This window comes from Amphiura filiformis, chromosome 4 (assembly GCF_039555335.1).
Source record: "Amphiura filiformis chromosome 4, Afil_fr2py, whole genome shotgun sequence".
Taxonomy (NCBI): domain Eukaryota; kingdom Metazoa; phylum Echinodermata; class Ophiuroidea; order Amphilepidida; family Amphiuridae; genus Amphiura; species Amphiura filiformis.
In genome coordinates this window covers 63,147,840-63,160,938 of record NC_092631.1, presented here as the reverse complement: position 1 = coordinate 63,160,938, position 13,099 = coordinate 63,147,840, and the positions used below count along the sequence as shown (strand labels likewise).

Genomic DNA, 13,099 nt, shown 5'->3' with positions numbered 1-13,099 from the left:
TCCGGTGTTCCTTAGTCTCTTTTCGATGTGAAGGACAAAATATTGTAGTGAGTAATAATTCACTTGATTTTGTCAAGCAAAAATGCCCATGTGTATCATTATGCACCATTGGTATCTTCAGTAGATAACATAATTTGTATCATTCTGCACATTTGCTTTTTATTATTCAGTGTGATCTTCAATAGATAGCATGTCATTCTATTCATTTGACTATCTACCATAGATAGCATATGTTTGGGTCATTTTGTTATCTTCAAAGACAGCGAGGTCAATCATTCTGTAATTTAACTCTCTTACTCTTAAAATTGTCTTATATATGATGCTCTTTAATTTCTGCATTTTAATTCACAATTGTAAAATACCTTGTATCAAACTACGAATTCAGATCCCAAGATGGGTAATACACTGTGTACTATACATGCTAAAAATCACTATCCAGACAGGAACTCTACTTAAATTACAGTGCATTGTACATGCATTGCCAGTAATCTGAGCATGTTTAAGCATGGGAATTATGACCACAGGATGTCCAAAGCCATCTTATGCCTGGATAGCAGGTAATCAAGTGAACAGAGCTAGTGCAAATATTTGCATTTTGAAATGGCATTGCTTTTTGAAATTGCCATGATGAAAATCAATAGTTCATAATTTCACATGGTGTAACTCTGTAAATGTCTATCAATATAAAGGTACTCATGGTTTGAGGTGTAAGATGGTTACAGATGCTGTGTTTAGGTGAAAGGAGGGAGTATAGTATGCAATCCTTAAAAATATTATGGTTTAAGTGAAATATTTTTGTATCTCTCTCTCTCTCCATTGACTCACTTTCACGCACACCCCTAATTGAAAAGTCCTGCAAATGAGGACCTACAACCTTTCCTATCTAACAAAGGACCTTGTATACAAACAAATAAGACAATGTCTTACACAGGTAGGGAAAGGGAAGAATGGATATCCGCAGTTGGCGAGTGTCCTCAGTTATCATTTTGTTTTTGGATGTGCATCCGCATTTGCATGTTTGCAGGTCTAAAGATGCACACCAACATCCATTCTTAGTCAGTGGGAGTGGTCTAGTTCGTAGACACATTTTTGATTGGACAATCGCAAGATTTGGTGCCGTTTATCATGCCGTGAAGCGACCCCGTCATCATGCGTCTTGATAATGCCTTACACGCTTGTAGAGGTGCTTGGCGTATGTATTGCGCTGTAATGCGTGACTAGTGCGGAATACGCGACGCGCTAGCAATGCAGCGCAACAGAATACGTGAAGTTGTAAACAAGTTTCGTTCATTTTATAATGAGGGAGTTTTTATGACGGTAACTTAGTTTTGCTTTAAAAAAGTGTTTACAGTTATTAAAATAATATTTAACTGACTAAGAATGAGAATAAGCGATAGGAATTTTTATTTTGCCTATCCTCTACCTATGATGAGCGACAGGCAGGTCCAATATTTTTATCGTAGTGGATACCGGCTGCGCCGGCATCCACTACTCAAAATATTGGACCTGCCTGTCGCTATCACACGAAGAGATAGGCAAAAAAAATTCCTATCGTTATTCTCTAAGTCATCCACCCACACACATACCCACAATCTCGTAAATATTTAAGTAATATCAATTATCATACAAAGTTATATGGCAAGAATCCATGGATTCTTGCACAATTCCACATGGAGAATCCAAAAGGATTCTCGCACTTGATTGCGAATTTCTGACCCTGCTTGCTATCCCTCAGTCCCTCATTCCAACATATTAAAATACATATTTTAAAAACACTACTTGTAACTTCAAACTCAAACTTTTAAGCTTTCCCTCCTTACCCATCATACTTATACTTGTTCATGTACTATGTTGTGCCTTAGAATGCTAAAAGCCTAATTTTGGTTTTCACTTTGCAAAGGGCAATGGATCTGGGAATAATTGAGTGGCAAGCGGTAAATGAATGAATTGTTAATGTTGACTCAAACTGTGATTTCAGTTACCTCAAGAGAAATTGACAAGTCCTTGTTACCATGGTAATATGGCTATTCGGGGAATATGGTCTTTAATCAGATCAACTACCTCTGCCTGGTAAATCAGTTAATATTCAGTAATGCCCTGATAATATATATACCTTACATCAAGTTAACTGGTTAGTTTGATATTTTAATGGATCACTGTAAATCAAGTTGATTGTAGGAAAATAACATGAGGACAAACCATAGATCTTTGATTTTTAAGTCATAAGTAACCAAATGTTCGCTCAACTGGTATAATTTTGTTGTTTTCTTCTGCAGGTAGACATTTCTACTATTGACCTTTTTTGGTAAATCCCATAAGCCTTTGCGAGTACACCTAAGAACTTCGTCATTCTAAATCACGCCGCTCTGCGCCGATCGCTTATCGTTTATGGAACATCGTTAGTGCGCATTGCAAGTCGGCGTGACGTCAAATGATGAGTTCTCAGGTGTACTCGCAAAGGGTTATGGGATTTACCGAAAAGGTCAATTAATAAGTGCAAATATCACCTTATAATTCCTATTAGTCCCCTCCAAAGGATGGAATTCTTTCATGGCTCATTTACCCAACTCTAAATGCATCATGGGGAGAGTGGAAGATTTGCCAATAAAATTCAGACTTTAATTTTTCCAGGTCAATATCCCAGCAAGTTTTCCCACCACCTGGAGAAATCAAACCCAGGACCTCATGTACTGGAAGAGAGAATTCTAACCAGTGACCCATGCTCTGCCCTCATTCTTCACAGTATCTATTGAGTATATAAAAATTCCCTTTAAAAGGGAAAGCCAGCCTCAATGTAGAAGAGGTCTTGTAATTAGTTTTGGTCAATGTGAAAGGCATTTTTAGGATCACGCTTACATCTACATGACAGTCCACCAAACCATCAACGATGAGAACATGCACACTGAAACAGCAGAAAACATTAATTCCTAATCTCATGTCAACTCTTTTAATTCATTACATGTACTCCAAATTGTTCTGGTCTGTTTGTTTTGTTGTTGTTGTTGTTGTTGTTGTCGTTGGTTTTTTTTGTCTTTTCAGCTTTTTACCCACGATATCTCAATTTCCAATTTTGTAATACCAGAACTTACGAACTCAATATCTTCGCTTATGAATGTCCGGATTCACTGCTTTCGATATATACACTGCGGTTTGAGTTAACTTACATGTACATTTTATTTTAAAATAACTTAATTAATTCGCAATGTATAGTTTAAGCCTACTATATTATAATAGATAGTGGCCAGCACATTTATAAAGGACTGGTTACTCACTACAATCTTCACTCTTAAACTGTGTTTTTCTGAATGTGCTGATCATGTTGATTGCTAGTCGGAAACTCCTGCGAAGCTATGGACATGGCATCTTACATACTCCATTCTATAACAGTCTGCCTAGTGCCTTGTGTGTTTTCTCTTCAATCATTTTGTTGAATGTAATTTTATGAATCAAATAGTTATGTGTCATTTTATTTATAATAAAGAAGTTATTAAATTAATAAAGTAAGACAATTTATTTATCTATAAGTGCATGTCAAATGGGGTACATTGTTCAATACTATATGCATAAATTATGCCCATATTATAGCTAGGCCCTAAAAACTTTATTTTGCATCGGATTTTTCCCGTTGAAAAGACAAAACTGATGTTTATGATAGCAACCATTTCATCAATAACATTTTGAGTCATTTTTATCCATAAAAGCGACACAGGATATGATAGATAACTACTTTCACATCAATATGATCACAGATTGTTGAGAATCTGTGATATGATCCGAGGATATGATGAAGATTTTGATTCTATAGATCTGTTATCAACATGATATCACGCTGTTCAGTGGTCAAGGAGTAAGGACCCCGGTCAAGGACACTGATATGACATCATAGGTGATGTCAGATTTTCTTCTGCTGACCATATGATGCTATATATATTAACTATTATTGTTACATTTAGGCCTTTAAACTTTTAAAGTCATAATTAATTAGTTCAAACATAACTTTGGTAATACTCACTGCGTTTTTTAGTTCGTTGAAGCGGCAAAACATACTTACTTTTCCTAACAAATCGAATTAAAATATTTTAAAAAAATTTAACCACAAAAAGTAAAAAAAAATCATTCCAATACCACTAAAATATAATCTCTTGAGTAAACTGACCCCAAACCTGAAACAGGTACCAGCCCGAATGGGCTGGCGAAAAAAAGACTGACACTGCATGGCCAAGAAGGCTTATGAAGCCACCATTATCCAGCATAATGATTCTTATCAGTACAATCTCCTCATTTAATTTTCATACAATATGCAGAAGAAATGAAATATTGGAATTAAGCTGAATGCTCTGGGGTACGTAAGACTTTAATCATACACATTATAATATGCATTATGTGCTTATCAAATTAATATAGACTAACAGGTTTCATTACTCCCATGTCTGTATCCAAATTGCAATTAGATTATTGTGATTTTCCTCCGCATTTTTCACAGTAAATATCCAATTCATCAAAATTGCCTCGCAGTATGGAGATGCACAACCGGCAGTACTCTATTTTAAAATACCGCCGAGTCAAAAAAAGGTTCTAAGCTTCCAAGTTTTTTAAATGATTCATAAGGAATTCTGTTGGTAGGACCTGCCCTGGCTAAGGGCTGATATTAGCTATTGATTAGGTTGATAGAATGTCACCGTTAAGGATAAGAATCTAAAGGAGCTCGCACCTGATTGAAATGCACCACGGGTGACATATTCTAGCTTACATAATATACCTCTTTTATCAAGATTTTCAGTATGTTGTGCACAAAATGTTCCCAGTATTTAGATGATCCCTGCTTGAGATAATGGGGTTTCTGTGTATTCTTAACCAGCTTTAGGAGTAATGTTATTAGGAGAAAATTTGGAAGCATATATTCAGAAACTTTACATGAGCTGCACATATGAATATGCATCATCAAGTTGCATACATTTAGAGGAAGTTGGATTTGTAGATATAATGCTTAAGCAACAGAAGAAAAAACTGTTCCAAGGGCAGACAGTCAGTCATGTTTGTTTTTTACTTTTTTCTCTAAATGAATCTAAAATCACCAAAATCAGTAAACAAATTGCGGTTTTGTCCCTTGCTTCGCTCACATTTATTTATGTTTCAGTTAGAACTCAAAACAAATCTGTTTTACCCCAAACAACTGATTTTACATGCATACAATACATGCAGTAATTTCGATCAAACTGGATCCACTTTCGGCCAAAAATGCCTGATTTAAATAATTTTACATGCATATAGAAAACCTTTACAAATCCAAAACGGAAATTCTGGGTTGGTCGGGGCTGGTAGAACAAGGTTTGTTTTTCATCACCTACATTGTAAGTGACAATGACAGCCAGTACATGAGCTACATTCAATTGGTTCAAGATTCATTTCATTTGTATGTACACTGTGTTGTCCACAGACTTCCTGATTTGTTTCCAGGAAAAATAGAACCGATCTTGATTGCATAGGTGACATTTAAAATATACATTGTACTTGTTCAAGATTCACTCATTGTGTTTTGCTTTTCAAATTACTCGGGTAATTACTCGGGTAAAAAACGGAGTTGCATCTTTGTGTCACTGACCCCTCAATATATATTATAAATTGTATATTTGTACTCCAGAACTTAAACCTTCAGTAGTTGTACTTTTGTCTTTTCCATTCACATTTGCATGCTGCACATGTCCATGGCAAGTGATAGTGTGTTACTTGCCCTTTAGCACACTTACAATATGTGGGAAAACCCTATCAAACAGCATACTAGTGTCAGGATACCATCAAAATGCATTTTAAATTATATGTATTCACAGTTACTCTTGTCCAGAATTATCTATGAGCTCTGAGCCTGCTGAAAGAATGTTTTCATTATCTTTTAGTAAATTCTGAAGTGAAAACCCTTGACATGATTTGATATATTTTGATTGGTACATTCTTTCAGTAACTTAGATGATTTCTCTTTCCTGGGAATTCCATGCCCAAATTGATGTACATTTATATCACCACCTATGTATTTAATTATTTATTTTACATTTCATTGTTGCTTACTTGCCAAAAATAAAGGAGAGAAAATCCTACCCTGGGGGAACATTTCCCCCTGTATTCTTATGTAATGTTCTCTGAGGTGTTGTTATTCTCTTACAATAAATTTTCACTTCAAATTGGTTATCACCTATACCTTTAAACACCTTGTAGAATACATTGTTTTACTCCTCTGTACTTGATGTCATTTAATATGTATAATAATTTAATGCATGGGTGATTTTTCAATACCACAAGATTCAAGACACTGCAAGTTATTTCGCTGAAACATCAAGTATTAACTTGTATCACATTTCATGGGTTATTGAAATCAACACTTTAAATTAATTTCAGATTTGTAAGATAAGGACTATGCTATGCAGAATGTCACTATTCATATCTTACACAGTAATATGAGTGAAACTTATCTGATGCTATACATAACAGGTTTTATTTAGAAACATCGGTCACTGGCAAGGTGGCTGTCGCTGCGAGTCTTTCTTATCAAGTTAGTAATGTATAAAAACATTTAAAAAATAATTGGTTATGGTTCTCTATTGCTAGATATTAGATAAATATCATAAAGTTTCAAATAAAATGACATAAGATTAAATAAAATGACGACAATATCAGGTTCAATTCGTACAGAATCATAATCAAATTTGTTTTCACTTGTTCTTTAAAAGGGCATTTTGTGATCCACAGCCTCATTCCCCCACTTTTCTCGAAAAAAGTTGAGATCCTTATATCACTGGAAACCTCTGGCTACATAATGTTTATGTACAATATATTTCTTGCAGATTAATTCGTTTAGCAAAGATATCGTGAAATTTGAATTTCGTTCTGGTGCACCAGAACGAAATTACAACGTATTGTCTATGGAGCAGTGTAATACATATAATCATGCATAACTTCATGAGCATAAAATCGGAATCAACTGAAATTTTGGGAATAGGTTTTTTCGTGGATATCTAATGAAAAATGACATAAATAGAGGATGTTAGGATCACGAAATACTCCTTTAATTTCCTCATTTATTTATAATAAATTCACTAGGTTGATCTTCTGTCTGTCCATCCATCAGTTCATCTAATTAGTCAATCATTCATGGTCACTATTACTATAAATTTAGAGACCAAAGTTTTCTATTTTCAAAAAGGCAAATTCCGTTTTGTGAATTGCAATATCAGTTTCCAACCATTTTCAAATTGCTAAATTGCACCCTCAACATAGACAGACCATTACTGTTAGCATGAATTTGGAGTGTTTAAGGCAAAGCAAAGAATAAAATGACATTAATTAGTCTGACAAAGTCTTCTCCAAGAAGTTATGACATAAACTGGGTTTCCACCAAAACACTGAATTCTGTTTTCTTTACTGGTAAAATGAAAAACTTTGGTCTCCAAACTAGCAGCAATCATAGAAATTAAGGTGGAATGTGTTGATTGTTTTAACATGTCATTCATGGTTTATCCCTCATACTTAGCCTGGACCTTGTTTTTGAATTATTATAATTAATATTGAAATTTTGTTATATATTTTGTGTGTATGTGAATATCCAATTATAATAGACTACCATTAGATTCCATCTACAAATATAAGTCCTCTAAATTGTTGGGTTTGTTTTTTGATGAAAATAACAAAATGCAGGCACCCTGCACAAACTACATTACTGACACAGGTACATGTAGCTGCATAAACATGTATAATTGAAGCCCAATCTTTTGTAATATGTTTATGGAAGGTGGCTGCCTTTGGCATCTTTTTTCGTCAAAAAAACGAGACAAAAAACACTCATTTTGAGGCATATGCTTGTAGATGGAATTCTATGGTATGAAAATAGGTCAGATAGAGAGAGAAAGATGCATAATAAAGTGCTAGATTGGTTCCAAGCTATCCTCATCATATATTATTCATTTTATACTAATGATAGGTGACTGCTAAAAGCTTTTAATACATATCAAATGGGTTGTGATGCTGCTTTAGAGGAAAAAACAAGGATTCAATCTTTTATGATTTCTCTATTCAAATACACATTCATCATTTAACCATTGCAATCCAAAAGGTCAAAGTTTTAAAGCACCCAAGACAAATATGATTTTTGACAGGTTCTGGATACGTTGATACAGAGTGTTTATAAAATGGCATTTTCGGGTAAAAAGGCAGGCATTTTCGGGTAAATTGCCATAAAGTTATTTATTTTTTTGGGTTTGGAGTGTCCCTGAACCTAGAGCTAAATGCTAGGTTCATTCATTGCTGACCTACAACTTCTTACTTTTCAGTCACACTGCTAATGTGGATGTTGAAAAAGATCCTATAAACTTTCAAAAACTATGACCCCCATTTACACAGAGAGAAGTCAACTTGGTAACAAAATCAAATTCAGATTTCCACTAACGATTTTCATCATTAATTTTTGACAGGCTGTTTACACCATTAACACCAAACCCAGAAAGGTAGTAGACTTCAACACAAAAGTGAATTCTACTTTCAGGCCAAGGAAAGTCGATTTTGAGTTTCCCTTCACCCGCCCTCACTTCATTATCTGACCCTCACTTGAATTCATTATTGTGATTTTCCAAAAAGTACAGATAAAAACTGGTTATATTTGCAAAAAGAATTATGAATATCCCTTTATTTTTTGTGGAAAAATCAAAATTAAAACATGCATTTTGCTGTCAACCTTGCAGACTCTTTTTAATATACTTTTGAATCTCATTTGGGCTAAACATCCATCTTCAAGTGAGTGAGCGGCAAATAACAACACATTTACATGTGTGTTGGTCATATAATGAAAGGCAGAAAAATAATGAATAATGAAAAAGTTACCTCACTTGTTTACAGAAATTATGTGACGGGAAACTCAAAATTGACTGTTAGGGGCCTTATGCTTAGGAACTCGATTCTAATTAAACTGCAACATTGCGATTTGAAGTTGAGTTTGAATTCAACAAAATCTACTCTGCGTCATCATTAGAAGTCGAATTCCAAATAAAAGTAGAGTTCAAAACATAAGTCACAATGACTTTGTTTTATTAACACACAAATAAAGCTGAGTTCAAATTTGGCCAGCTCTGTGTAAATGGGTTTATTTTACCAGCTAGCATGACTGTACATGTATTAAGGTGATGGGCTTCTCTCTGCCTGCTTTGAATATTTGCTAAGTTGTTTTCATACCATAAATTGTGTTTGGTACAAATAAAATATTTTAAAAAATCCTTTAAAAAGGAATAGGGCAGCCCATAGGATATACAAGATGTACATGGCATGTGACAGTATGTGATGTAATGAGGTTTGAGGTGGTCATTTCGTATGTAGTACTCAAATTGAAATAAACAAAAAGCTCAAAGGTTCTAATGTAGCTTCGAGCAGATGACCACTGACCATAAAACTCATTAAATTAATGAATAAATGCATCAATCAAAAGTGTTGACTCAAATAGTATATGTCAAAAGAAATTCATTTTATGATGAATTGATTCGATCAATAGCACCTTTTTCAGAGATTATCCCTAATGATCCCTTTTAATGACCTTTTGAAAGAAGCACATTTTAGTGCACTATTGATAGCCGACTCATATCAACTAAACTTTTTTTAAATAAAATCCTATTCTGTGTTAAATTAGCCTTGGGCAAATATTGCACATCCACTTGAAAATACAGAATGCTAATTACCATACAACTAAAACTCACAGAAAATGATTTCATAATGGAGCAAGCTGCCATGACGTTCAGCTGTATCTAATTATATATTACATGTACACAAAATAAAGTGACCTAGTGGGCTAAAATATTGGGATTTTTGTAATGTAATTTTTTCGAATAAGTTAATGGCTTTTATTAGAATTTTTTTAAATTTTTCAAATGAGTTAGTTATCTGCTGATTGAATACAACATAATAAACAAGAGTCTAATCTAATGACCTTACTAATGAATATTACTCAATATGTTTTTTTAGTAAATAATTGTTTATAGCTACTGCACAGTTATGAACACATCATTCACGCATGGTATTTTAAGGAGTTTTAGTTACCAATTTGATTTGTTCAACCATATACTGTTAGCTACCGTGGTGAGTGCATCATTCAAGACCAGTATTTTAAATCAGTTTTAGTTACCATTTTGATCTGTTTGGATTTCAGCGATACTAAATCTTCTTTTTTCCGTACGTGAAAGGCGGAGGCATGTATCGAGTTGCCTAATTTGCATCGTATTGATAGCAACTACGGTCAACACCACTGCATGCTTGATCATATTTGTATAAAAATGCCAACAACATATGAAGTACCCTAATGGAAATTTGTATCTGTCAGCCAGGATAGGGTGAAAATGAATCATCAAATATTGGGATCACACTTCTATGCTAACGAAAAAAAACCTCTTACCATAACAAAAATGTGCTGCCTCACAAGCTATTGCACATAGTTATCATGCACGGATGCGTTTCTGTGTATTTAGAGCTCAAGATTTAATGTGCCATTCCATTTGAAATCTATACACCCCCCTATGGAAGACATGACCTTAATCTCCCACACAGGGGGTGTAGATTTCAAATAGAGTCATCCATTCAGGTAACTCCATTTGAAATTCACACTCCCTGTGTGGGAGATTAAGGTCATATCTTCCATAGGGGGTGTATGTATTTAAACTGGAACAGCCTAATGCTATAAAGCTGGGCAAACACACTTATCGGATATTTTTATTTTTCATAGAGTACACATTTGCATACAGCTTATGGAATACTCGAGTCAAGCAGTACACTATCACATCATATTACCTACTGTTAGTGTTATGAAAAACATTTTCCTAAAAGTTGAAAAACATTAATTCAAATCTCAATAAGCTATGAAATGACAAATATACTGAATTTCTTTTTCATCATGAATTTTTCACAATGGTAAAATAATAATGCATTCATTTCATGCAGCAACAATGGGAAAATACCCTTGGGGCATATACAGATAGAATGAACACATTTCTACGCAGCTGGAATTACGCACAAGAATTTGAGACAAAAATAACAATTTCGGAGGCAAAAATGGCGCGATGATGAGGCCTGCTGTGGCTGCTCATCTGTTCATGTTCCATCTTGTGTTGGCCTGTTTATAGTTCTCTATCATTTCTTATTAAATTTTAATATTCTCCTTGCAGAGATGGGTTATGTATGTACTGTTGTCATGGTGTCATCAAGAAACCGGAGTGGCAATAGCATTTTTATTATTAAAACAAGAGTGAAGAGAAATGTTAAAAAAGAAAAATGTGCTTGCTGACTATTGATTGTGATTATGAAACTAATTTCAATGATTAAAATGTTCACAAATATTGATTTCAATGTATTTATAAACATTTTATCAATTTTAGAATAAAAATTACACATGGGGTTTGAAATAAGCTGCTAACCCTTCTGTTTCCGATGATAAGTTGTTTGACAGCCCATTTTTATTGGGTTTGAATCAATTTTGATGTAACTTTTACTATAAACATTTTTAAAAGTCAAAAATTTATCCTCATACTTTAGTCTGTCAACTCAGAAGTATAAAGTAAATCTGTGGCATTGGGGGTTAATGCTTTGCGTTACACGCACTGCGTGTTAAAAACGCGACGCATGAAGAGTGTGGTGTACTCGGCAAGTACAAATCGTGCAGCAGTTGGCGCCCCAAAGAAGCATTTACACATGCATTATACTGAAAATATTATTCTCATACCTCCAGTTTCCGAGGTCTATTTACTTTGTACTGAGTTGACAGACTATAATTTTAATTTGTCATGAAAGTAGTTTTATAGCACAGACTGTGCGTGCAATACCTATGGACCGTGGGCAATCATTTGTCAAAAAAAAAGTTTAAATATAATCCCAGGTAGCTCTTTAGTAAAGATTGTGTTCTATTCTTCCACCACTGAATTTGTTTTGTTTCTTTCAGTAATTTTCTGGAATCTGGAGTACAATATCTTTACCAGTGTCAATGAACAAGCGAATGAGTTGGACCCATTATACAGGTAGACAAGCGTCAGACAACAGACAACCTTTTCAACTGATCCATGCAGTGATTCATTCTTTGTTTCTCATTATCTTGTAATCAAAACACAGAAGCTTCAATTAACCAACCCATACATATGTGACATTTAAGCAAATACAACGCCAACTACTGTAAGTCAAAACTCACAGTATGTGACTGAGTAACATGCGTATCAAATACAGTTTCCTGATTTTGTCACTTCCAATTTTACACACTAACAGATAACTTGTGATGCAATAAGGGCATTAAAGGGGGAGAGAGATTAAATTGAGAAGGTTAATGGAAAATGAACAGAAAGAGGCATACATGCAGACAGACAGACACCAAAACAGACTGACAGAAAAACAGACAAAAATAATTTACACTAGCCTTACCCCTGCTGTAAGATGGCTCTCGGATAATGCTTTATGTGTTATGACAGAATATTCCAACTCCCCTTCCATGTCAATGTAAAGATCCCTGGACTGGGAAAAGTATGAAGAATTGTAGTATTTGTGGCCCTTCTCCTGCAAAAGACAATGAAAAGAAAACAGAGCAAAACCTTTTAGACAAAATCGTTCACACTGTGGTTTTAACCCAAAATGTGGTTATACAATAACATTGATCGTAAGTGTTGTGTTTGTGAAAGGGGTGTAGGTAGGAACACATTGATATTCATGATCACACCGATGTGATATGATTCTGATCACTTCACATACTTGAAGAAGGCAGGTGACTGGCAGGTGGGGAGTTTGAAATTGGGTTAAAGAAAAAACAGGAAAATTTGTGTATTCTGTGGAAAATGCTGCATTCAGGTGAATCACCTCTATACATGCATTAGGTGTGTATATATACAGTAAGCCAAAAAATTAAGGTACCAGTTATGTTCACCTCCTGTATATATATCCTAAACAAAGACAGAGTTGTCATAATTGGAACCTGCAGCCAATAGCTGCATCTTTTAGCTCGAATTTAAAACCTCATTCGTTGAAATTGTTCAAGAAATAAAGACACGGAAGATACCAATGTAAAAGTTGCAGTTTCCTTCATTGCATGCCCTATTGATTT

General features: G+C 34.5%; 1 protein-coding gene across 1 annotated transcript in view; it reads right to left on the bottom strand.

Moving 5' to 3' along the window:
* The window catches only part of LOC140151185 (plexin domain-containing protein 2-like), a 112,793-nt gene that overhangs the window by 76,309 nt on the left and 23,385 nt on the right, over positions 1-13,099 (bottom strand). The window contains exon 3 of the mRNA XM_072173438.1: positions 12,427-12,558. Within this exon, the coding sequence (XP_072029539.1) occupies positions 12,427-12,558 (132 nt within the window). The remainder of the gene's footprint in view (positions 1-12,426; positions 12,559-13,099) is intronic.